The sequence below is a fragment of the Pelobates fuscus genome, chromosome 4 (genome assembly GCF_036172605.1).
Source record: "Pelobates fuscus isolate aPelFus1 chromosome 4, aPelFus1.pri, whole genome shotgun sequence".
In the NCBI taxonomy this organism is placed as follows: domain Eukaryota; kingdom Metazoa; phylum Chordata; class Amphibia; order Anura; family Pelobatidae; genus Pelobates; species Pelobates fuscus.
The window spans coordinates 14,579,954-14,605,263 of record NC_086320.1 but is presented as its reverse complement, the minus strand read 5'-3'; the positions used below and the strand labels follow the sequence as shown (position 1 = coordinate 14,605,263).

Genomic DNA, 25,310 nt, shown 5'->3' with positions numbered 1-25,310 from the left:
ATCTGTGTGTGCAGGTGACTATTACTGTGCATAATTATTAGGCAACTTAACAAAAAAACAATTATATACCCATTTCAATTATTTATTTTTACCAGTGAAACCAATATAACATCTCAACATTCACAAATATACATTTCTGACATTCAAAAACATAACAAAAACAAATCAGTGACCAATATAGCCACTTTTCTTTGCAAGGACACTCAAAAGCCTGCCATCCATGGATTCTGTCAGTGTTTTGATCTGTTCACCATCAACATTGCATGCAGCAGCAACCACAGCCTCCCAGACACTGTTCAGAGAGGTGTACTGTTTTCCCTCCTTGTAAATCTTACATTTGATGATGGACCACAGGTTCTCAATGGGGTTCAGATCAGGTGAACAAGGAGGCCATGTCATTAGATTTTCTTCTTTTATACCCTTTCTTGCCAGCCACGCTGTGGAGTACTTGGACGCGTGTGATGGAGCATTGTCCTGCATGAAAATCATGTTTTTCTTGAAGGATGCAGACTTCTTCCTGTACCACTGCTTGAAGAAGGTGTCTTCCAGAAACTGGCAGTAGGACTGGGAGTTGAGCTTGACTCCATCCTCAACCCGAAAAGGCCCCACAAGCTCATCTTTGATGATACCAGCCCAAACCAGTACTCCACCTCCACCTTGCTGGCGTCTGAGTCGGACTGGAGCTCTCTGCCCTTTACCAATCCATCCATCTGGCCCATCAAGACTCACTCTCATTTCATCAGTCCATAAAACCTTAGAAAAATCAGTCTTCAGATATTTCTTGGCCCAGTCTTGACGTTTCAGCTTGTGTGTCTTGTTCAGTGGGGGCCGTCTTTCAGCCTTTCTTACCTTGGCCATGTCTCTGAGTATTGCACACCTTGTGCTTTTGGGCACTCCAGTGATGTTGCAGCTCTGAAATATGGCCAAACTGGTGGCAAGTGGCATCTTGGCAGCTGCACGCTTGACTTTTCTCAGTTCATGGGCAGTTATTTTGCGCCTTGGTTTCTCCACACGCTTCTTGCGACCCTGTTGACTATTTTGAATGAAACGCTTGATTGTTCGATGATCACGCTTCAGAAGCTTTGCAATTTTAAGAGTGCTGCATCCCTCTGCAAGATATCTCACTATTTTTGACTTTTCTGAGCCTGTCAAGTACTTCTTTTGACCCATTTTGCCAAAGGAAAGGAAGTTGCCTAATAATTATGCACACCTGATATAGGGTGTTGATGTCATTAGACCACACCCCTTCTCATTACAGAGATGCACATCACCTAATATGCTTAATTGGTACTAGGCTTTCGAGCCTATACAGCTTGGAGTAAGACAACATGCATAAAGAGGATGATGTGGTCAAAATACTCATTTGCCTAATAATTCTGCACTACCTGTAATATAGAATATAGTCACATGGGCTGCTACATACACCGTAAAGTGACTAGATGAGAGAGAACTCAAAACCAACAAAGAGTATGTGCGCTCCCTTGAAAATGAAATTTTAAGTAGATAAAATATAAAAAAATCTATTTTATTTATGAAGCAATATATATATATATAAAATACAATACATTGTATAACCTAGCTGTTCTAGTTCTTATATAACATATAAGTGAGGAAAATAGTTCCTCCTAACGTATTCTCTGATAAGTAAAAAACAGAGACCGGTCTAAGGATACAAAGTGGCAGGTAACAATATAACGAAATATTTCCAAACTAGGACGCTGCAACTATGTTAAACATCAATATCTCTTTTGCAGCGACCCGGCTAGAAAAAACCCACCACAGAGTAACCACTGAACCTGATCACATATGCATTACACCAAACATGAAACAATCAATACGTAAACATATAATAATAAAAAGCTAAGACTCAACAAGTCTGACATAAAAGACAGTAGGTAAGAGGCTGTCAGAAATAATAATAAAAGAAATAATATAAAATATAACCAAATCAATGACATAAAAAATGGAGTAGGTGTTTGAAAAATAAGAGAGGAAAAAAAGGGGTACTTTGCCTCGGTGTGGGCCGCCACCGAGGTTAAAAACCAAAAAATAAGTCCAATATGAGGTATCCAAGACTCCAAGATGTTGAAGATTCAAAGGGTGTAAATGTGAACACCACATCCGAAAATAAAAATATAAAGATTATCGCCTTATGCATTCAATACCGCGTTCGGGACCATGGTAGGACACAGTACGGCTTGCAGGCAGTTAGACGGGAAAAAAACAAGAATCAGCTGGTATGTGCATGTCTACCTTTTTAGTTTAAAAAGGATTTAGTTTTTGTGCTTGTTCCAAACTACGGAAATTTTGTTTCATACTTACCAGTAAATTTCTTTTCCTGGCTATTTCTCATGGCAGCATCACTTATGGGGTAGCTCCACCCTCAGCCGGATCAGGACAGAAAACAATTAAACAATTAACGAGGAACCTGATGCTGCCATGAGAAATAGCCAGGAAAAGAAATTTACTGGTAAGTATGAAACAAAATTTCGGTATTCCTGGCTAATCATGGCAGCATCACTTATGGGTAATACCCAAGCAAACTAGCAAGAAGGGTAGGGAAAAATAATCCACACATTTTAACTGCAATAACATTTCATTTTAATTTGCCGAGCTAACAGAAGCCAACACGCTTCTGCCAAACTTAGTAGAAGAAGAGGCTACATCCAGCCTATAATGTTTTATGTCATAGGAGAAGACCACGTTGCTGCCTTGTATATGTCATCAGGAGACACCTCTGACCATTTAGCCCATGAAGTAGCCAAAGACCTAGTCGAATGAGACTTAATCCGTTTCGGAGGAGAAACACCTTTCAGAGAGTAAGCTTTAGTGATGATGTTCCCTGCTTCCAAAGAGACCCCAGATGAGCTCCCCATCCTTGTAAGCTTGCGTCCGTAGTAACTATTAACCAGTTCGGTTCCTCCAACGGAAACCCCTTACTCAGATTCTTCTTGTTCTTCCACCACTTCAGTTGATTCTTTGCATACTTCATAAGAACAATTTTTTGATCCCAGTTCAGATTGTGCTTGTTGAACTGCCGTAGAAACCCCAACTGGATAGGTCGAATTTCCCAATGGGCCCATCTTACCAGCCCTATCGTGGATGTCAGGGACCCCAAGAGGCTCATATAGCTTCTGGCAGAAAGGGACTGACGGTCTTGAATATCCGTAATCTTCTTGCAAATCTTTGTCATTCTTTCTGACGAAAGAGAGAGTGTTGCTACAGCAGTATCTATTTTTGCCCCCAGGAAAATAATCTTTTGGGATGGTATCAGAGAGCTCTTCCCTAAATTCAGCATCCATCCGTGAGCCTGTAGACAGTAAATAGTAGTTTGAGTGTGAAGTAACACTTCCTGGGCCGAGGAGCCCACGATAAGAATATCGTCTAGGTAATGGAATATCTCTATCCTCTGCAACCTTAGAAAGGCAATCAGTGTAATGAGAACTTTCGAGAACGTCCTTGGAGCTAGACTGAGCCCAAAGGGAAGTTCCCTGAATTAGTAATGCTTCCCCCATATGTAAAAACGCTGAAACTTTACATGCGATGGGTGAATGGGAATCTGATAATATGCGTCCTTGAGGTCTATGGACGTCATCCAACTTCCCTCCTTTATGTTGCCGACAATACTGAAAATGGACTCCATCCTGAATGACTTGGTCTGTAGGCAGGAGTTTAAGACCTTTAGGTCCAGAATCAGTCTCCATTTGCCTAAAGGGTTTGGAGCCAGAAACACGGTTGAATAGTGGCCTTTGAACTTTTCTGCCTTCGGAACCTCCACAATAACCTCTTGTAGGGTTAGTTCCTTGATACAAGCCATCATAGCTACTTCCTTTATCCCTCTTGCCACGCGAGATTGCTTGAAGGTAGGTGGTGGGATACTTGAAAATTCTATGAGGTATCCTTCTTTATAATTGACAGTACCCATGAATCGGAGACGTTTTTGATCCAGACGGGGAAGAACTTTAGGAGACGACCTCCTATCCCTGGCTGGACCTGCGTACCTTCAGAATCCCTTATTAGCAGGTCTGGAACCTCTACCTCTGGGGAACTTTGAGGAAGAAGAAGATGGCTGATTTGTTCTCCAATTTGAGTATCTAGTGTACTCTCTGCGTGGACGATATGTCCTGGAGTCACGAAAGGAACGATCCTTAAATTTTGTATTCTTCCACATACTGGATAAGGGACGCCTTTTGTCCTGAGGAAGAAAGGCTCTTCTACCATCAGCTGCCTTATGGATGGCCTCCTCCAGAACTTTGCTGAAAAGTAGATCCCCTTGAAAGGGAAGAGCACATAAGGATGCTTTTGATGCATAGTCCACACCCCAAGCGTGTAGCCACAATGCCCTTCTGGATGCTACCGTCAGAGCCATGCTCTTAGCCACCATCTTGGTAATATCGAGAGAGGCCTCTGAGCAAAATTCTGATGCCAAGTGGAAATCTTTCAGACTTTCAATCAGATGCTCCCTGCGAAACCCCGCTGCTATATCTTCCTCCAAATTCTGTAGCCAAACCTTTAAGGCTCTAGATAGTGTTGTCAATGCCACTGCTGGAAGTAAAGCAGACCCCAGAGCCAGGTATGCCTTAATTAAATCCGCATCCAACCGTTTCTCCATGGGTTCGCGTAAATAAGCCATTGAGTCTACTGGAAGAGTAGTCTTTTTGGCCATATGGATAACAGCCACATCAGTCTTAGGAATGGACATCCAAGCTTTAGAATCCACCTGAGAATATGGATATACCCTAGAAGCTTTACTCTTCAGAGTAGCTTTCTTCTCTGGCCTACTCCATTCTTGAGAGACGACTTCTTTGATAGCTGCATGAACTGGAAAGGTAGGTCTATTTGACCTAAGATCTTCAAAATATCTGTCTGATTCACGCACCTCTGCTTTATCTTCAGGGATCCTTAAAGTATTTCTTAATAGAGAAATCAACTTCTCCACGGATCTAGAATCCAGCGATCTTGATGAATGATCTATCTCCTCCTCTTCTTCGTCAGAGAAAAACTGGACATCAGAGTTATCTTCAGATTCCGAAAAAACAGACTCTTGTCTGAGCGGTTTGATTGCCGGCCCTTCCCTGAAGAGGATCTAATTCCTTTCGCTATCGCCTGAGAGATCAACTGTTTAAGCTCTTCCTGAGTCGAATCCTTTCTGCTGCTCTCTCTGTACACTTCAATCAAACAGGACCTGCACAGCTTCTTTTCCTCCATAGCAATCCCATTACAGTTTAAGCATCTCTTTGTCCTTATGCTTCCTAGGAGAGGATTCCAGCGATATGATGGGGCTGAAATTATATAAAGGCCATATATATATATATATATATATATATATATTACTGGCCCCTTGGCACTCTTTTTGCTCCCCTTTACAGAAAAAATATTCTAATCTTGGCTCACCTATTTCTTCTATCAGAATGTCTGGAGGCAGAGGGAGAAGCCATAGCTATAAGAAAGGAAGGAAGAAGATAAAAAACGAGACTGCTAAGAAAAAGAATATTAGAAATCCTTTTACCTTCTCAGAAGTAATATGATCCTGGCAGCACAATTCACACAGAAAATGCCAAAGCAACAAGGTACAGCAGCGTTTGAATTTCGCGCCATGTACCTTTAACCCCTTAAGGACACATGACATGTGTGACATGTCATGATTCCCTTTTATTCCAGAAGTTTGGTCCTTAAGGGGTTAAACTCGCCGATCCACGCATGCAGATTTTTTTTCCCCAAAGTCCCTAAATTCTTTCATCAGAAGCAGAGCATCTAGTTGCTAAATAGCTGAGCTGCCAGAAAAAAAAAGAATAAACGTATACTGCACCTGCTTACAGAACAAGGATAACAGGTAAGATGTAATCCAGACTTATAGAAGTCAGCAGCCTGATAGCAGCACAAGAGAAGATTACTCAGCTAAGCTTCTCCAAAGCCCTTGCCTCCTGTGGAGAATAAGCCCACTCCACATTATAGATGGGGAACATGCATCAGGGGATTTTTACGGTAACCGACCCCTATAAAACAGATATACTCATTTGTATATATACAGCACCAAATTCAGTTTAGGGAATTAAAGAAATACGAACCCCTGAATTGTGCCTTCCTGAAATCCAAATACATAGTCCAGAATCTTCATGTATGACAGTCTCTAAACTACACACACCAAACTCAGTTAGTTCTGCCCGTGCAGCCTGATTACTGAGTTCTTCAGATGAAGAGAGGCTGAACTTCTTCTGGTAAGCCCACGGTAAACGTGGGAGGTGGCCAAAAAATAAAATCTGACTGCAAAATAATTCCTGTTGTCCGACTGAGGACAGAAAAAAGACTGAGGTATGGAGGGAGGAGGAACCCTTTATGCCTACAGCCTCGTTAATTGTTTAATTTTGTTCTGTCCTGATCCGGCTGAGGGTGGAGCTAATCCATAAGTGATGCTGCCATGATTAGCCAGGAAAAATAAAAAAAAATGTCTTAATGTTTGTTAAGACCACCTAACAAAGTCACACAAGTTGAGTTCTTATGACTGCAGCCTTTGTAAGCCCCTCCCCTTTCCCCCGGAAGAAAATAACCAATCAGCGGCTTCCCATTGAGAAGCCTCTTGCTTGGTCCCCACCTGCATGTGAGCGCCGGCTCTTGTGTGTACGTGCACAATGTTGCGTGCACGTATACCGAACCATGCACGCGCGGCTGTTTGTGCAACCTCGTGCACCCGGTTACATGTGCAGGGATGAAGATGTCGAGCTGGTGTGATGTCTGTAAGGGAGGGTGGGGGAGGCAGGCACACTCAAGTAGAGCGTGCTTGCCACTTCCGTTAGCTCAAGGGAGCTAATGGAAGTAGGAAGGATTTCTCCCTGGCTGTTTGACAGCGGGGGGAGTTTCCTAGTTAATTAATACAAGTTCTGATTTCTCATAGAAATCATCACTTTTATAAACTGTGGTTAAATGAGCAAGCTGAGGTGCTTTTGGGGTGTAGAGTATTACTTTAATGCTAAAGGAAAGACTGCGAGGAAAATGGAGGTTCATCTGCTTACTACGAGAAAGTGGTTAATGAGATTTATTTTAAACACACAAAGTTACTAACTCTCTTGTTTCTCATTTTTGTTTAACATTTGTCTTTTCTCGGTGTGAAAGGCTTGTTTCCCTAACAGCATGTTTCTTTTACTTGAAGTGTGGTATGAGAAAAGATAGATATGGATGCCTTCCATATCCTTGTCTGGTTGAACACCAAGAAAAGTCACTGTCTAATAAGTCTAATTTTGAATAATAGCTTTTTCAAATAGAAAGTGGGAAGCAAAGGCTATATCATAAATGTGGCCCTAAATTTGCATTTGTATTGTGCCTTTTTACCAAATGTATCTCCACTGTTGCTAAACCACCCACACCTCTCATATATGCAGCTGTGCAACATGTACAAGGTATATACTCCTCCCCAAATATTAATACTCTGAGAGAGGTCATAATGTAAGACAATCCCCCCCCCCCCCTTATTTATGCTGCCCTATTCTTTACCAGGTTGCACTATGTTCTATTGTTGGTTGCGAGCCAGCCTTTGAGAAGAAGCCACAGACAGCACCTGGAGGGATAGAAAGGTTAAACATTTTTAGTGGTCTTTCACTAGGCTTACTATGACCTGCTCTGACCAATTTATCGTTACGTACGTTTTTTAGATATGAAGAGGGATCGCTATGAGCAAATTATTCAGTCACTCCATTTTATAATGCACTGTCCCTCCCTAGAAATGACTTATTGTTTGACAAGCTATTACAATTTCGTCCTCATATTTATCTCCTCTTTTACAAATTTTCCCAAAATTATATCACAGACTGACACATATGTATTGATGAATCTCTTATTAAATTCAAATGTAGATTGCTTTTTAAGCAAAATATCCTATCAAAACAGTTACAATATGGCATTAAATTTGACAAATGATGCAAATCCACTATAGATTACACATTGATATTTCATATTTATTGTAGCGGACCACGGGTAACCTGACTGGTTACCTCCACTAATACTTTCTCTCAGCCACTCTAGAACCACTTTAAAGTATAAGGGCATCAACTTCCCTCAGTAACTGGACGAGACACAGCTCTGGGAGTACAACACAATTGTATTATGCCACACACGGCTTTTATGCATAACCCCTTGCAAGGGGTCTTCCACACAGACACACAGGGGGTTCTATCCCAGGATCCTCTGAATCTGGGAGCCTGGGTGTGGGAAAAGGGACCTATTTTCTTTGTCTCCCAGGTTCAGAAAGCCCGCCACACATACAGGGGGTCTCCCACACCAAACAACAGGGGTCTTCATCCCAGGACCCTCTGTGGCTGGGAGCCCGGGCGCGGGAAAAGGGACCTAGTCTCTTTGTCTCACAGGCACAGAAAGCATGCCAAGCTATCCAGTGCCCCAAAAGTGTCCCACCACCAACCTCAGGAACCTCCACGCTGTGCATTTCCCTGACTGGACTCCGTTTGTGAGGATCCTGTGAGAACCCCAGGCAAGGGAAGTGTCTCATTTCGGGATACGACTGCTCCCCCTTGTTGGCATTCGTCTATACGAAATGGCAGCCACCCAGTGGAGCACTCATTAATTACTTCCTTTGCGGTTTATGTTGCTGGTGTGAACGTTCTAATTACTTGGGGTGAACATTCTAATGGGTCCACGGTGTGGTCCCCGTTCGGGAGACGAATGGGTTTTGTTCGTATGGACGCACTCGAACGGGGAAACAAGGCACAGCACATGAAATATAGTGGAAAACACACAGTAAAAGGGGAAAACATACAAATAAGCAGTGGTTCTGCTACATTTAACAAGGGAAGGACAGCTATCTTGACACACCACGATGCCTCTCAGCCACACAAATGGCAAGATTGCGTGGGATCTGCTTCTTACTTTATTAAATAAAGGTTAATTATTATACTACTATTGATTTAGTTGACAAATTATTTTGTTTTGAAACTCCATCATGTAGAATAGTGTTTAAAAGATACAGCTTTTCCAGAAACCAGAAACGGTAGAGTCTCAACACCAGCTGTAGCCAGGATGAGGTGCTGGCACTTCAGTTCACAGAAAAAAAAAGATGTGCAGATGCTGCCTACAATGCACAATGGAAGTACCATCTCACCATCTGTCAGAGGAAAAAAAACTGAGCAGCTGTAAAAACCAAAGTGCATTGTAGAGTACATGGGGGGAGTATATTTGGCTGAAAAATGCATACAGCCTTATCTGGTGAACCAAAAAACTAGTTGCTGGTACAAAAAAATTGCCATTAACTTAAACCATGTTGCACTTTTTAATTCCTATGTGCTGTATAAAAAAGCAGCCACAGGAAAGTCATAACCATTTTCTAGATTTTCAGTTAAAAAATGTGTCTGATATTTTATTTACCCAGTCCCCCAATTCTCCCTCTTTGGAATCAGAGCATATCCAGAGACTTTGAGATAAACACTTACCTTCCAGAAGCTCCCCATGTAAAAAATCATCCCAGAGAAAGTGTCACGTTTGCTACAAGAAGGAATTTAAAAGGACTTATTACTGCCATTCCTGCCCTCTGCATAACATACTGTTTCAAAGTCTAAAATACAGAGCTGAAACATTGAATTACTCTGTATGAGACTTTGATTGTTTCCAGTGGAGAAACAACCAAGGTCGCAAAAGTCCCAACCAGGGGCGGACTGACCACTCGGGCATATCGGTCATGGACCGAGGGCCCGAGACAGTCAGGGGCCCGGCAGCACAGCCAAGCTCCAGCTGGAGAGATCAGAGATCTCTCCAACTGGAACAGCAAAAAATAATAAAAAATAATTTCCTTTATTAGGTTGCTGGGGCCCCTGATGCAGCGCAGGGCCCCAGCAACCTACAGCTCTGTAAATCCCCCCACCCTCACCCGAGACCTGGCAGCTTCACCTCCTCTCTGCCAGGTCTCCTGCTTCCTGGCCTACGCGGCTCTGTGTGATGGGGAGAGGCGGAGCCAGGAAGTGACATCACTTCCTGTACTCTCCTCTCACACAGAGCCTTCGCACAGCCAGCAGGGGAAGGTGCAGCAGCCGGGGAGAGAGCAGAGGGAGCAAGAGAGACAGGTAGGAACTACTCACCCCCCCCTCCCACTGTGTCATCACTCACCCTCCCTCTGTCACTGTCACCCCCTTCCCCTGTCACCCCCTGTCACTGTCACCCTCTCCCCCTGTCACTGTCACCCCCCTCCCCCTGTCACTGTCACCCCCCTCCCCCTGTCACTGTCACCCCCTTCCCCTGTCACTGTCACCCCCTCCCCCTGTCACCCCCTTCCCCTGTCACTGTCACCCCCTCCCCCTGTCACCCTCTTCCCCTGTCACTGTCACCCCCTTCCCCTCTCACTGTCACCCCCTTCCTCTGTCACCCTCTCCCCCTGTCACTGTCACCCCTCCCTCTGTCACTTTCACCCCCTTCCCCTGTCACCCCCTCCCCCTGTCACTGTCACCCTCTCCCCCTGTCACTCCCCTCCCCCTGTCACTCCCCTCCCCCTGTCACTGTCACCCCCTCCCCCTGTCACTGTCACCCCCTCCCCCTATCACTGTCACCCCCTCCCCCTGTCACCCCCCTTCCCCTGTCACTGTCACCCCCTTCCCCTGTCACTGTCACCCTCTCCCCCTGTCACTGTCACCCCTCCCTCTGTCACTGTCACCCTCTCCCCCTGTCACTGTCACCCCCTCCCTCTGTCACCCCCTCCCTCTGTCACTGTCACCCCCTCCCCCTGTTACTGTCACCCCCTCCCCCTGTCACTGTCACCCCCCTCCCCCTGTCACTGTCACCCCCTTCCTCTGTCACTGTCACCCCCTTCCTCTGTCACTGTCACCCCCTTCCTCTGTCACTGTCACCCCCTTCCTCTGTCACTGTCACCCCTTCCTCTGTCACGGTCACCCCCTTCCCCTGTCACTGTCACCCCCTCCCCCTGTCACTGACACCCCCCTCCCCCTGTCACTGTCACCCCCTTCCCCTGTCACTGTCACCCCCTCCCCCTGTCACTGTCACCCCCTTCCTCTGTCACTGTCACCCCCTTCCTCTGTCCTGTCACCCCCTCCCTCTGCCACTGTCACCCCCGGCACTAGTCACCCCCTCCCTCTGTCACTGTCACCCCCCGTCACTAGTCACCCCTCCCTCTGTCACTGTCACCCCCTGTCACTAGTCACCCCCTCCCTCTGTCAATGTGTCACCCCCTTCCTCTGTCACTGTCACCCCTCCCTATGTCACTGTCACCCCCTCCCTCTGTCACTGTTGCCCCCGTCACTAGTCACCCCCTGTCACTAGTCACCCCCTCCCTCTGTCACCCCCTCCCTCTGTCACTGTCACCCTCCCTCCCTCTGTCACTGTCACCCTCCCTCCCTCCCTGTGTCACTGTGTCACCCCCTCCCTCTGTCACTGTCACCCCCTCCCTCTGTCACCCTCCCTCCCTCTGTCACTGTGTCAACCCCTCCCTCCAAATACTCTGTCACTAGTCACCCCCTCCCTCACTCTGTCACTAGTCACCCCCTCACTTTAGTGACAGAGTAGGGGGGGTGACTAGTGACAGAGAGAGGGAGGGGGTGACTAGTGACAGTGAGGGAGGGGGTTACCCAGTGACAGAGGGATGGGGTGACTAGTGACAGAGGGAGGGAGGGTGTGACTAGGGACAGAGGGAGGGTGTGACTAGTGACAGTCACCCCCTCCCTCACTCTGTCACTAGTCACCCCATCCCTCCCTCTGTCACTGGTCACCCCATGCCTCCCTCTGTCACTGTGTCACCCCCTCCCTCACTCTGTCCCTAGTCACCCCTTCCCTCCCTTACTCTGTCACTAGTCAGCCCCTCACTCTAGTCACCCCCTCCCTCACTCTGTCACTAGTCACCCCCTCCCTCACTCTGTCACTAGTCACCCCATCCCTCCCTCTGTCACTGTGTCACCCCCTCCCTCACTCTGTCACTAGTCACCCCTTCCCTCCCTTACTCTGTCACTAGTCAGCCCCTCACTCTAGTCACCCCCTCCCTCTGTCACTAGTCACCCCCTCTCTCACTCTGTCACTAGTCACCCCATCCCTCCCTCTGTCACTGGTCATCCCATGCCTCCCTCTGTCCCTGTGTCACCCCCTCCCTAACTCTGTCACTAGTCACCCCTTCCCTCACTCTGTCACTAGTCACCCCTTCCTTCCCTTACTCTGTCACTAGTCACCCCCTCACTCACTCTGTCACTAGTCACCCCCTCACTCTAGTCACCCCCTCACTCACTCTGTCACTAGTCACCCCCTCCCTCACTCTGTCACTAGTCACCCCTTCCCTGCCTTACTCTGTCACTAGTCACCCCTTCAATCACTGTCACTAGTCACCCCTTCCCTCCCTTACTCTGTCACTAGTTACCCCCTCTCTCACTCTGTCACTAATCACCCCCTCACTCTAGTGACAGAGTGAGTGAGGGGATGACTGGTGACAGAGTAAGGGAGGGAGGGGGTGACTAGTGACAGAGTAAGGGAGGGAGGGGGTGACTAGGGACAGAGGGAGGGAGGGAGGGAGGGAGGGAGGGGGTGACTAGTGACAGTCACCCCCTTCCTCACTCTGTCACTAGTCACCCCCTCCCTCCCTCTGCCTCCAGGTACCACCTCACTTTGCCACCTGTCACCACCTCCCACACTCTTCCACCTGTCACCCTCTCCCTCACACACTCTGTCACCTGTCACATATGCATTCACACTGACACTATATACAAAAAAACACATGTAGTCATCTAGACATGCACATGTGCATTCACACGGACTGAAACATGCATATGCAATACAAACATGCATTGATACACAGGTCTTCACAATATACACATCCAAAGGAATGCCGTATTATATGAGTTATATTTATAGGGACACTATAGTCACTCAGACCACTTCAGCTCAATTAAGTGGTCTGGGTGCCAGGTCCCTCAGGTTTTAACCCTTCAGATGTAAACATAGCAGTTTCTGCGAAACTGCTATGTTTACTTAGCAGGGTTAATCAAACCTCTAGTGGGTGTCATCCTGACGTGCAGAACGTCTATAGGAAAGCATTGAGAAATGCTTTACTATGGACTGTTTAAATGCGCGCTTGCTGCGCATGCGTATTCCGCTCCACTCGGGAGCCGACGTCGGCGGGGGATGAGAGGTCACCAGCGCCGAGGGAGCCCGGCGCTGGATTAAGGTAAGCTGCTGAATGGCTTTTAACCCCTTCAGTGCCACAGGAGGGGGACCCTGAGGGTGGGGCACCCTTAGGGCACTACAGTGTCAGGAAAACCGCTTTGTTTTCCTGACACTATAGTGATCCTTTAACATTTATTTAATGCACATATATTTGTGCATTCAAAGGGCCTGGGATCTAATTTTGCCCGGGGGCCCCAAAGGCTCTCAGTCCGCCCCTGGTCCCAACTGCGACCTGACCCTGGACTTCTGCCTGTCAATGTGCTCATCAGGAATGGAAGCAGTAAGTCCAACATCGGACTCCACTCTTCCTACTGCCCCCAGTGAAAATCAAAATTCTTCCCTGGTGGTCTGCAAGGGCATGGTAGTGCTGCTAAAGGAGCTGAGGAGCACAAATGAGCCCCTGTTCAGCAATACAATTTGGATGGCCCTAGGTGCATGGGTCACCTGATGGGCCCCCAAAGCAGTCTTACCAGGGATTTATAAAGAGACATCATTATATTTTCATCCTGAGAATTAATGTCCCTTTTTATGCATGATAATACCTTACTGGCTTTAGTCATTGCTGATTGACATTGCACATTGTTACCTAGTTTGTTGTCTATAACATTTCTCTAATCCTTCTCGTGTATAGTTATCCCTAATATCCCACCAGTTAGGGTGTAAGTTGCTTGTGCATTATTTACTCCGAAGTGCATAACTCTGCATTTATCTATATTAAATTTAATCTGCCATTTTTGTGCCCAGTCCCCCCATCTATCTAAAACCCTCTGCAGCAAGGCAATATCCTGCTCACATTTTATTACTTTACAAAGTTTTGTGTCATCTGCAAACACTAAAACATGGCTTTTAATGCCTATTTTAAGATCATTTATAAACATAATAAATAGAAGAGGTCCCATAACAGAACCCTGAGGGACACCACTTACCACTTCTATCCAACTTGAAAATTTACCATCAATGACAACTTTCTGTACTCTGTTTTTAAGCTAAGAACAAGAATTTTAATTTAGCCCAATTTATTTTAGTTTGATCACTAATCTATTGTCTGGAACTGTACCTAAGCCTGGGTAAAATCCAAGTAGATCATATCCACTGCCACACACCCATATATACTTCTACTTACATATTTGCATAATGCAATTAAGTTAGTTTGACATGACCTGTCCTGTGAAAATGGAATTCATGTGTGTGGAAAAAACAACAATAAATGTGACCTGCATTTGTAATAAAGTGGCTAGACCAAACATATCAAAACAGTATTTATAATATTTGGAATACCCTGGATTGCCTACTTTTAGAAATGGTATAATATAAATGTATAATGACGATAATATAGTTGGTGAAAGTACAGTTATTGCGTGAAAAATGCAAAAAACAAATGCCAGTAGATACTAAAAATTTTAAAAATCTCCCACAGGCTCTGACAGGCTATCAGAGTGACCACATGTGCTGCAGGGACTCCTGGTCTGCCTCCCTGCGCTTACGCAGTGAGTTAAACCACCCTCCTTTATCCATTTAAATAAAAATCAACCCCTTCCCTGCCAGTTGGCAGGGACTACTTTTTACTGTGATCTGATTTTTCTTTTTAAACCCCTGAGGGTTAATTTTAAATTGTTTTATCCCTCAGGGGTTCAATTTATTTATTTAATTAATTTAAATATTTTAAAATGATATATTTAGCTAGCTGGGGTGGGTGGAAGTTAGTGGGAAATTGGGGGATTTACTGTTAGGCTAGATAGAGGTTAACAGTAAAAAAAAAAAGTTTATAAACATTTTAAAAGCATAAAAAAAGTTTTAAGAAAGCGTAAAAAAAGTTTTAAGAAAGTTTAAGAAAGTTTCAAAAAATGTAATAAGTAAAACAAATAATTTTAAAAAGTTTTAAAAAATAAAACAGTTTAACAAAGGAACAACATACATAAAAAAATGCTCATTACCACTGCATCTGGAACAAACTAGCAACAAAAATTATCCCACGCTCAGGTTCAAAATATGCCTTGTGGAATACCCCATGAATTCTTTAAAAAAATGGTATGTGGGTAGTTTGAATAACCAACCAGTTAAACTACTCCAAAATGGAACATGGACACAGCGTAAAAATTCAAAGTTTGAAAAGAACTGAATTGCTGTGTCTCAAATGTGCCACTTCAATATCCACATATACCTGGCAAAGGTACTTATGGGGGTATTGCTGTACTCAGACCACATAGCTGAGCAACATATGAAGTATTATACAGTCGGAGCACAGATAAGGTTTGCAAAATATACTGTGCTAACTCACTTTGTGTGTCAAAAAGGAAGAAAATGCTTATTACCACTACAATTGGTACTAAATAGCGAAAAATCTTATCCCACACTGAGTTGCAAAATATGCCTTTTACGTCCCCCCCAGGTGTATTCTTTAAGAAATGGTATGTGTTTGTGTGGTAGTTTGAATAACCAACCTGCTCAACTACTCCAAAATGGGACATGGACACAGCGTAAAAATTCAAAGTTTGAAAAAAAATGGAAAGACTGTTTCAAATGTGCCCCTTCAATATCCACATATACCTGGCAAAGGTACATACAGGGGTATTTCTGTACTCAGACAACATAGCTGAGCAACATATGAAGTAATATACAGTCGTAGCATACACAAGGTTTTCAAAATATACTGTGCAAACTCGCTTTGTGTGTCAAAAATGCAGAGAAAATGCTTATTACCACTACACTTGGTACACGCTAGCGGAAAACTTATCCCACGCTTAGGTTTAAAAGATGCCTTTTGAAATACCATGGGATGTCTTCTTTAAGAAATGGTATGCCTTTATGGTGTTGTTGGAATATGTCGCCTGCTAAAGTGCTCCAAAGTGGGACATGAACGCATCAAAACCCTCCATGAAAATTCACACTTAAAAACCTGAACTCATCACGCCTCTTTTACAGCACTGTAACTTCACAAAATAGTGTCTAGGTCATACATTGGGCATATTGTTTTACTCAGATGATGTACCTGAGCATAATTTGGGGCATTTTATGACAGTGGTACGTATCAAGTTTAAGAAATACCCAGCAAAAATGCAACATGTATGTAAAAAATGCCATTTTTGTTTCCTCGCTACAAACTTTGACATACATTGGTATAAAAAAAAAAAATGGAGACCAGTTAAGGCACAATATACACCAGATAAGATACCCTGGGGTGTCTGCTCTCGCAAAGGGAAGCCCTTTGTGGGGTTATTTGAATACTCACACTTATATAAATACCCCAAAATGAGACATAGGCCCGTCAAATTCATCTATGAAAATTCTAACAATAGAAACTGAAATAGCCTTGTCGCTTATATGGCATTGTAGCTTCACAGAATAGTGCCAAAGGCATACAATGGGGTTATCATTATACTTAGCAGATGTAGCTGAACACAATATGGGGTTCTGTGCAGGAATAGCACACATCAGCTTTACGAAATACACATTTTAAAAAAAACCTTGTTATATTTGTAAATGCCAAAATGGAAAAAAACAAACAATTTTACTCCAATATTTAGCAGAGATTGGCAATGAAATGGCTACGTAAAAAGTGTCAAAATAACCTTGGGCCTGTGAGGTGTACTTTATATAAATATAAACTTTTGTGTGGCAGTTTAGTTTTTTTGTGATGGCTACTGAACAAGCATACCAACTTTTAAAATAGTTTCACAGTGAAATTTTATTTTAGTCCTTTTATTTTGTGATCTGTAACTTTCAAAATAAACTGAAATCCTATGCATATTATGTACTCAATGAATCAAGACAAATAAATGAATTTATTTTGAATTGTTTTTCCTAAGCTGGACATATTATGCACACGCTATTTCATAAACTGTGAAAAAATATATATATTTTTAATTTTTTAAAATTGTTTTGGCATTTTTTTTTTTTTTATAATTAATGAGAATTTATATATGTATATGTGACATCAAATTAAAGCCCTTTTTGTCCTCTAAAAAAATGGTATATAATATGTGTTGGAGCAATAAATAAGAGAGATGCAAATTGCAGTTTAACACAAACTGCAAAAAATGCAAAAATTGCTTGTGTCCTTAAGGGTAAGTCCAGCTTCTAAAGCGCTGTCCTTAAAGGGTTAAAATGTAAAAGTTAATTTTGGTTGAAAAACAAACAGCTCAAATTTTAGGTTTTGTTTTGGTTCAGAACAGGTGCCTCCATAATTAAGAGGTTAATTAGCCAACTTTTCCTTTTAGTAACCACAGTATTTGGCTACTGCGAGGCTAGCTGAAGAGTAACAATCAGCTCTCATCCCTTTAACAACCACCCAGACCCCAGACTGCATGCAGAATTAGTGAAAAATAAAGATTGTTTTAATTGTTTTATCACAGCGTGGCTATTTTAGCCTGAATTTAGCAATATGTTTTTCTTTTCATTAAATTACATTTCGGAGTTCAAACCTCAGTGTAGCAAGCAGCATCCAGTTACAGTGTTACAGCTCTCACTGAGTAAATTCAATCTGAAAGCCCAGCAAACAGGGCTCGATCTGAGGGTTCTCAGCAGTGATTGTATAGGGAGATGACGGGCGACTAAAAGAACAGTATTTACTACTCTTAACAAACTGGGTACAACCAAGCACAGTATTATAGAAAATGACAAATCACTTCTATAGTAATGTTTAAAACATTCCGCTTATTCACTAAAGTGAGAATTGTAAGATAATTTCAAATTTAAGGCCCAAGTAAGCAGCCTGGAGCCACAGCGGACAAGAACTAGCTAGATATTTTTCCTGTGTGGCTACTTGGCTAATTCACTGAATTCTCAAAAATGGTAAATCATTTCTATATTATTGTCTAAAAGACATTTGGAATCCGTCACTAGGCTAGGAATCGTGCTAAATTGGCAAAAGAACTGGAATATAAGCGTTAGTGAAAGGGAAATTTATCTGGTTTGGGATAGTCGTTAGAACTTTGCAATTCACAGATCAAATCTTCCCAATTCCATCCCATATCCATTGCGATAGCCCCATTATAAGTGTGTTAGACTGTAAAAAAAACTACTTACCAGACGTTACGAGAAATATTAGTGTTATCCCATATAGAATACAGTCATTTCTAGGGGTCATGTTCCAGGTTTAAAAGCTACCCTCTCCGATACAAAGCCCTCTCCTTATCCTGTGTATCATCTGTAATGCTTCTTCCTCAATCCAAATAGCTGTACTACAAGCTTCTGACAAACATAAGAAAACTCTGAACATTAACCCATTGTAGGGAAGGAGTTACCTGTGCTCAGAGCAGAACATTCTTTAATTTGTCAGCATAGGAGGAATAAGAAACCCTTTAAAAAAAAAAAAAAAAAAAAAAAAAGAGGACAGGTTAAGAAACAACTGGTCAGAACGAGCACACACAGTCTGAGGCTAGCATGTCGCTGAAATATCTGTCTAATCTATTCTGACAATCCCTTAGCGAAAAAATATTTAGCTATTTATATTATTTATATTATTATTACATGTTTATATGCTTTAGAGAGCGACAACATATTCTGCAGGATAGTACAACAGGTAAATGGGACATGAACAAATTCTACAAGAGAAGTTTATATTGTAGATAGATGAAGCCAGGGTTTGCAATCTAAATTAATACAGTTAACGGAAGTATATTCTGTATACAATATCCAGAATACCGGTGTAATAACTGTATATGTCTGTAATCATCACAAGGCCTCGATTGAGGATAAAACAGATTAGTGAAAACGAGGAGAGGAGACAGTGGTAATATTTTATATGTTGATTGATACGCTTTACTAGGGTGGGTTTAAATAATTAAAAAGACTAAAAAGTTGGGGAAGTTTAATTGATGGTGAGCACAAGAATGGCACAGCCGTAGCAGGACCTGGTAGGTGAGATTTGGAGGTGCAGGTACTAGCAGAGGACGGGCAAAACAAAATTGAAAGTGCAGAGGGTCAAATACTTGTTTATAACTAAGGATATGAAGATAGGGCACTTCATAGGCAAAGACTAAGGATTAGGGATGTAAACTTAGAGGAAACCAATGTAAGGACTGGCAGAGGATTGAGACATGGGATGAGAGGGGTATCAGGAAATAAGACTGGCAGCAGCATTCATTATGAGTTATAAGGGACAATCTGGGCATTAGCCACCCATTCATTATGGGTTGTATGGGACAATCTGGACATTAGACACCCATTCATTATGGGTTGTAAGGGGACAATCTGGGCATTAGCCACCCATTCATTATGGGTAGACATGTGCAATTTGTTTCAGTCCGAATTTGAATTCGGACGAATTTCGGGCAATTCGGACATTCGGGTACTTCCGAAGTGCCGAATTGCCGAAGTGCCGAATTGCCGAGGTCCCGAAATTCCATAATTACCAAAGTGTCGAAGTGCCAAAGTTCCGAAGTTGCTGAAGTTCCGAAGTGTCAAAGTGCCGAAGTTCCAAAGCACAGTATTGCCTAAGAGTACTGTGGCGGAACCCACCTCGCCACTGGACATTGGAGGGGCCTGGCTGCCTGCCTCTTACCTGCTGACTATGGTCCCTGGAAAATTGGTACACTTAAAGATTTATATTTGGGCATATTGTACTGTATATTGCTGCTACTGGCCCTTTTAACAGCATCTATGGACACATTGGGACTTTTGGGACTACTGTCCCTTTAAGACTGTGAAGCATGTTCTAGTGTGCTGCCTGTAATATTGTATATGTATTCATGTGTTAAGTTTAGCCTAGGTGATATGTATGCAGCATTCATCTGATTGTTCGGTAGAATCACTCCATTCATTATATTGAGTGAAACTACCGAACAACCAGACCACCCAGGAATAAGTGTGCCTCCAATTACAGTTTGCAACAATGTTGCAAACGGGTAATTGGCAATCAGTGTAATGTAGTCTTTGTCCTCTGGGTGGCCGCCATTCGGGAAACAAACACGTGGCGGCGGCCATCTTAAACTACCGAACAGCGGTGTTTTGCCGTCGAGTGTCTGGAACTAAAATCGGACACTTGACTAGGCAAACACCGCTGAGACCTCCATACTTCCAGAAATTCGTATGGAAACTACCGAATGACCCGCCGTTCGGTAGAAAGAACCCCATAAACAAGGGAATTCATTCAAACCCTCTCCAGGCTCTATAACACAGGCAATTCGCCTGTTTTCATTCCCTTGTTTGTGACCGACCGCAGGGCCAAAATGCATGGAACTGTTTTCGGATACTTTACCCATGCGGTCGGTCAAATCTTTGGAACCCCATATCTCACGAACCATTCATCCGAATTACTTGAATTTTGGATATGTTGTCCCCCTGAATAAGGGCTATCCAGCGATGCTGGATTTAAAGGTGTACCCCCTGTTTTTGGGGTACATCCAGGAATTGGGGAAAAGTGTGTACTGTATAATTGGGTTAAGTGGTAATCTAAGGGGAGGAAATGTGTGGGAGGTACATCCATGTGATTGGTCAATATCATCCTCCCCCTGGGAGTGTCCTGTATGTACCTGTTTGTGAATAAAAGCCAGGCTGGATGAGCCAGTCCACAGTTCCTGTTTTAACCTCAAAGTGATGTGTCGTCTCATTATTGGGGGAAGGATTGATTGTATGCTGTTCCAGTTGACTGCTAGGAGTACAGGCCTATTCGTATGGTTCCTATTCAATGGTCTACAGCATTCATACGCTTGGGAGAATTTAAAGGTTTCTCGGATTCGGTGATTATGGTGTCTGCCAGAGTGCTTGGAGTCCTCAGGAAGCACTAGGAGCATCCATTAACGGAGGTACCCAGTCGGGGTGCCAGGTGATCCGTTACAAGTACTAATATACTTACCCAGTGAAAGAAGAATGTTACATTGTATACAATTTTCAATAAAAAGTATACAAACATAGCCAGGATTCAGCTGTAAGCATTTGCAACACTTACAACAATCAAGTAACATACATTCATATAAAATGTAAGTTACTTGGCCAGTCAATGTAATGACAGGAATTAATAAGTAGATGACTCCCTAATTCGCACGGTATTAGAGAGCTATCCACTAAAAGGCTGAAAGACCTAAATTGGTCTTTCAGCCAAATTTACTAATACTAAGTAAAGATTACTTAGTATTAGTAAATTATGCCCATACTCGCTATACCGCGAGTAGGGGCATGTCTATTAAACAGTGAGCAGCATGCGACGCGCGAGTGGGGGCTTTTAAACTAAAGGGGGACCTATTGCCCCCACCCCTGAGCGGCGGGTGGGGGCCCTAATGTAAAATAATGGGGGGGACCTATTGTCCTCCCCCCTGGCCCCCACCTCTGAGCGGTGGGTGGGGGCCCTAAATACTAATGAGGGGGGGACCTAATGTCCTCCCCCATGGCCCCCACCCCTGAGCGGTGGGTGGGGGCCCTAAATTTTAATAAGGGGGGACCTAATGTCCTCTCCCTGGCCCCCACCCCTGAGCGGTGGGTGGGGGCCCTAAATCCTAATAAGGGGGAACCTAATGTCCTCCCCCCGGCCTCCACCCCTGAGCGGCAGGTGGTGGCCCTAAAAAAAAATGTCATCCCCCCAGTGACTAGGGGTCCCCAAACCCATAGTCACCCCCTCCCCCCCCAAAAAAAATGATCCCCCTACCTACCCCCTTCACCCTAAAAATAATGAGGGTTATTTATTAATCAGAGTGCTCTGAGCCTAATTGCAGGGCGGGGCAAGGCTTCATAAGCCTTCATAAGCTTCATAAGCCTTGCCCCGCCCTGCAGAGCTCAGTCTGCACGGAGCCCTCCATGGGTGAAGATAGACTATTTTTTTTTGCGCTCGTGTTTTTTTTTGTATTTTTTTTTTTTATTGTGTCGGTTATTATGGTTTTTTTATTTGGCCTTTTTGCCGAAGTCCCAAAATTCCGAAATGCCGAAATTCCGAAGTGTTGAAGTGCCCGAGTTGCCGAATTTCCAAAGTGTCGAAGTGCCCAAATTCTGAAGTTGCCGAAGTGTTAAAGTGCCGAATTGCCAAAGTCCCGAATTGCGAAAGTCCCGATTTTTGGAATGCCGAACCGAACCGAAATTTTTCCCCATGCACATGACTAATTATGGGTTGTAAGGGACAATCTGGACATTAGACACCAAACAGGAGCAGCTTGCAGTAGTCGATGCAGAAGATAATTAGAACATGGACAACTGTGTTAGTTGCTTTGGTGTTAGCACTTGAGGTGTATTTTTAGATGAAAGTGGTCGGATTTGGAGTTTGATTAAATGTGTGGAGCGAAGACATGTCAGAGTAAAGAGGATGTGAAGACAGCAAGTTGATGGTAGAACCGTAAGCCAGAATAGATACTAACAATGGAGGGAGAATGCTTGAAGAAGGAAAATGAAGAAGTTCTGTTTCTGAGAGACTGAGTTTCCAAAAAATAACATTATGAATGCATTATACAAATATGTCTACCGTCTGCACAAACAGTCCATTAACATTGCAAAGAGCAGCCAGATCGAAGAGGATCAAGTACGTAATTACATTCAAGTAAAATTGGCCAACATGGTATGTATGAGCCATTCAAGGAGTGCAGTGGTAAAAATTAGTAAGGAGACAGAGCAGTAGTTGGATGGATAATATGGTTCTAAAGTAGCCAAACTAATATAGCTGTTTAAGAGTATTTTTCCAGATCGGCAAGTTTGGCATTAAATGTGAAATTCACTTTGAATTCCCAGCAAAACAACATAGATACACCTAAACCAAACAAACACACACACAAAAAATCTCATAGAATAATAATATAAAAATACTGCAAGACCCCAATTTTTTCAAGGTTGCACTCACAGGATTTCAGATATAAGCATGCACATTTTTTCTTGGAAATCAGATGACTCATGTGAAAAGAAAATTAAAACATATAGTGCAACATTGTAAGTAAAAGTAACAATTACACTTTATTGGTTACACTCACAAGATCAATCAAATCCTGTAGCCTCCTGCATTCGTCTCCACCAGCAGGTCTATCCAACGGATGGGAGAGGTGCTTACAGATACAGGATACACAAATATAAAGTTAAAAAATGTAAATATAAATAAAGAAAATAAAAAAACAGCCCCACGCGTTTCCTCTTTAGAATTAAGACTTCCTCGGGGCAAAGAGTTAAATATCAAAATAATATTTACAGGCTATAAAAGCAATACTTTTCAATGTTGTCTAAAGTCACAATGTGCACATAAGCCGTTAAATAAGTCCATAAGCCAGGTGGTGGATTGCCTTCAGCGAATCCCGATCTCCTGTCCCACCTGAGCTCAATTTTTCCACTTCGAAATTACCAAGATCTTTGTATTCCTTATTTGGAGTTCCGGTTGTTGAGTGGAATGCATATCTGTTCCAATGACGTCATCTTTTGACTCCGGGTAATGTGTTCCGCTTACGTCTAAATCATATCGTCGGCAAAAGCTATGGAATGCATCCTTGCGTTTAAAATGTCCTTTGGCAAAATGGCAAGTTCTTGAAGTCTCCAAAATGTCCTGCATATAAGAAAATTTAATTTATAAAGAAAAAAGAGACATGCCATTAAAAAATAAACTTAAAATGTTAAAATATCACTTAAGAAATATATTCCAACTAACTTTATATATATCTCTCTATGAGGCATGACATAGTGAACAAAAAGGAAAGTTTTGTAAGTCAGAGGTATAGATACAATGTGAAGCCAAGGTAGGAGAGGGTATAAAAAAGAAAAAAATATATAAAGAGAAATAAAAGAGAAAGAAAATAAAAAACAGCCCTATGCGTTTCGTCTTTAGCATTAAGACTTCCTCTGGGTAAAGAGTTAAATATCAAAATAATATTTACAGGCTATGAAAGCAATAAATACTTTTCAATGTTGTCTAAAGTCACAATGTGCACATAAGTCGTTAAATAAGTCCATAAGCCAGGTGGTGGATTGCCTTCAGCGAATCTCCGATCTCCTGTCCCACCTGAGCTCAATCTTTCCACTTCAAAATTACCATGATCTTTGTATTCCTTATTTGGAGTTCCGGTTGTTGAGTGAAACGCATATGTGTTCCAATGACGTCATCTTCTGACTCCGGGTAATGTGTTCCGCTTACGTCTAAATCATATTGTCGGCAATAGCTGCGGAAAGCATCTTTGAGTTTCATATGTCCTTCGGCAAAACAGCGAATTCATAAAGTCTCAAAAATGTCCCGCATATAAAAAAATGACATTTATGAACGAAAAAGAGGCATGCCATTAACTATTAAACTTAAAATTTTAAAATGTTAAAAATATTACTTAAGAAATATATTCCTACTAACTTTTATATATATATATATATATATATATATATAAAAACCAAATGATCTTGCACTCCACCTGATCAGTAGTCCAATGCCCGGTGCTTGTCAGCCAAAATACAACGAAAGTTTCAAAGATAGCACTCCAGGGACTTGATAAAATTTAACTTTTATTTTCTTCACTAAAACATCAAAGGTGTCAACGTTTCAGCGTATCCCCTCAAGCTTTCGTCAGGACATACTGTGCAGACAAATAAACCCACATTATATACCATACAAATAATATTAACTCACCACACTTGTGACACCTCTGACTCCATGGACGCCCGGACCGGGACTGCCGCGGGCTACCCGACGTACGTCTGCAGCCGCACGGCGTCACGCTCAATGACGCGGCCAAGGGTCATCACCATGGTGACCTATATCAACATATGTAAAAGAACAATAACACATATGAATCTTGCGGTTAAAAGCATTTAACTTAACTGTTTTACGCTAGGGGAATCAATTGCTTTAAGATTAATCACACTGGCAGCATAGATTGGTAACTACTGCACTGAATTCAATTCTTAATGTATATACTGGACTCATAAAAAGCAGAAATACGAAACAACAGGATTGCTAATGACTCTGAGGATGTTCAGATCTTGGGACCATTAGGGGTCATTATTATCCAGTATCTGGTTAATCTCCAGTAATTAAACTAGTTATTTCAATTGTGTAGTCTGTTTTGAACCAGTTAGGTGATCTAAAAGATATAACTGGTATGTGAGCGCTCCAATTAATTATGCAGATCTACATAAAAATCAAGATGAAAATATCAATAAACTTAAAAATGACCAATCTCGCCGAGATCACCACAATAACCACCATAAACCACAATTGAATGTACTGGGTGAGTCTTATCTGAATCAGAACACTCTACACATATATATAAGAGTAT

At 42.8% G+C, this 25,310-nt stretch overlaps 1 protein-coding gene across 1 annotated transcript in view; it reads right to left on the bottom strand.

Moving 5' to 3' along the window:
* The window catches only part of LOC134609300 (mucin-2-like), a 62,656-nt gene extending 44,380 nt beyond the window's left edge, over positions 1–18,276 (bottom strand). The window contains exon 1 of the mRNA XM_063452979.1: positions 18,178–18,276. Within this exon, the coding sequence (XP_063309049.1) occupies positions 18,178–18,238 (61 nt within the window). The 5' untranslated portion in view covers positions 18,239–18,276. The remainder of the gene's footprint in view (positions 1–18,177) is intronic.
* Positions 18,277–25,310: the final 7,034 nt, after the last annotated feature.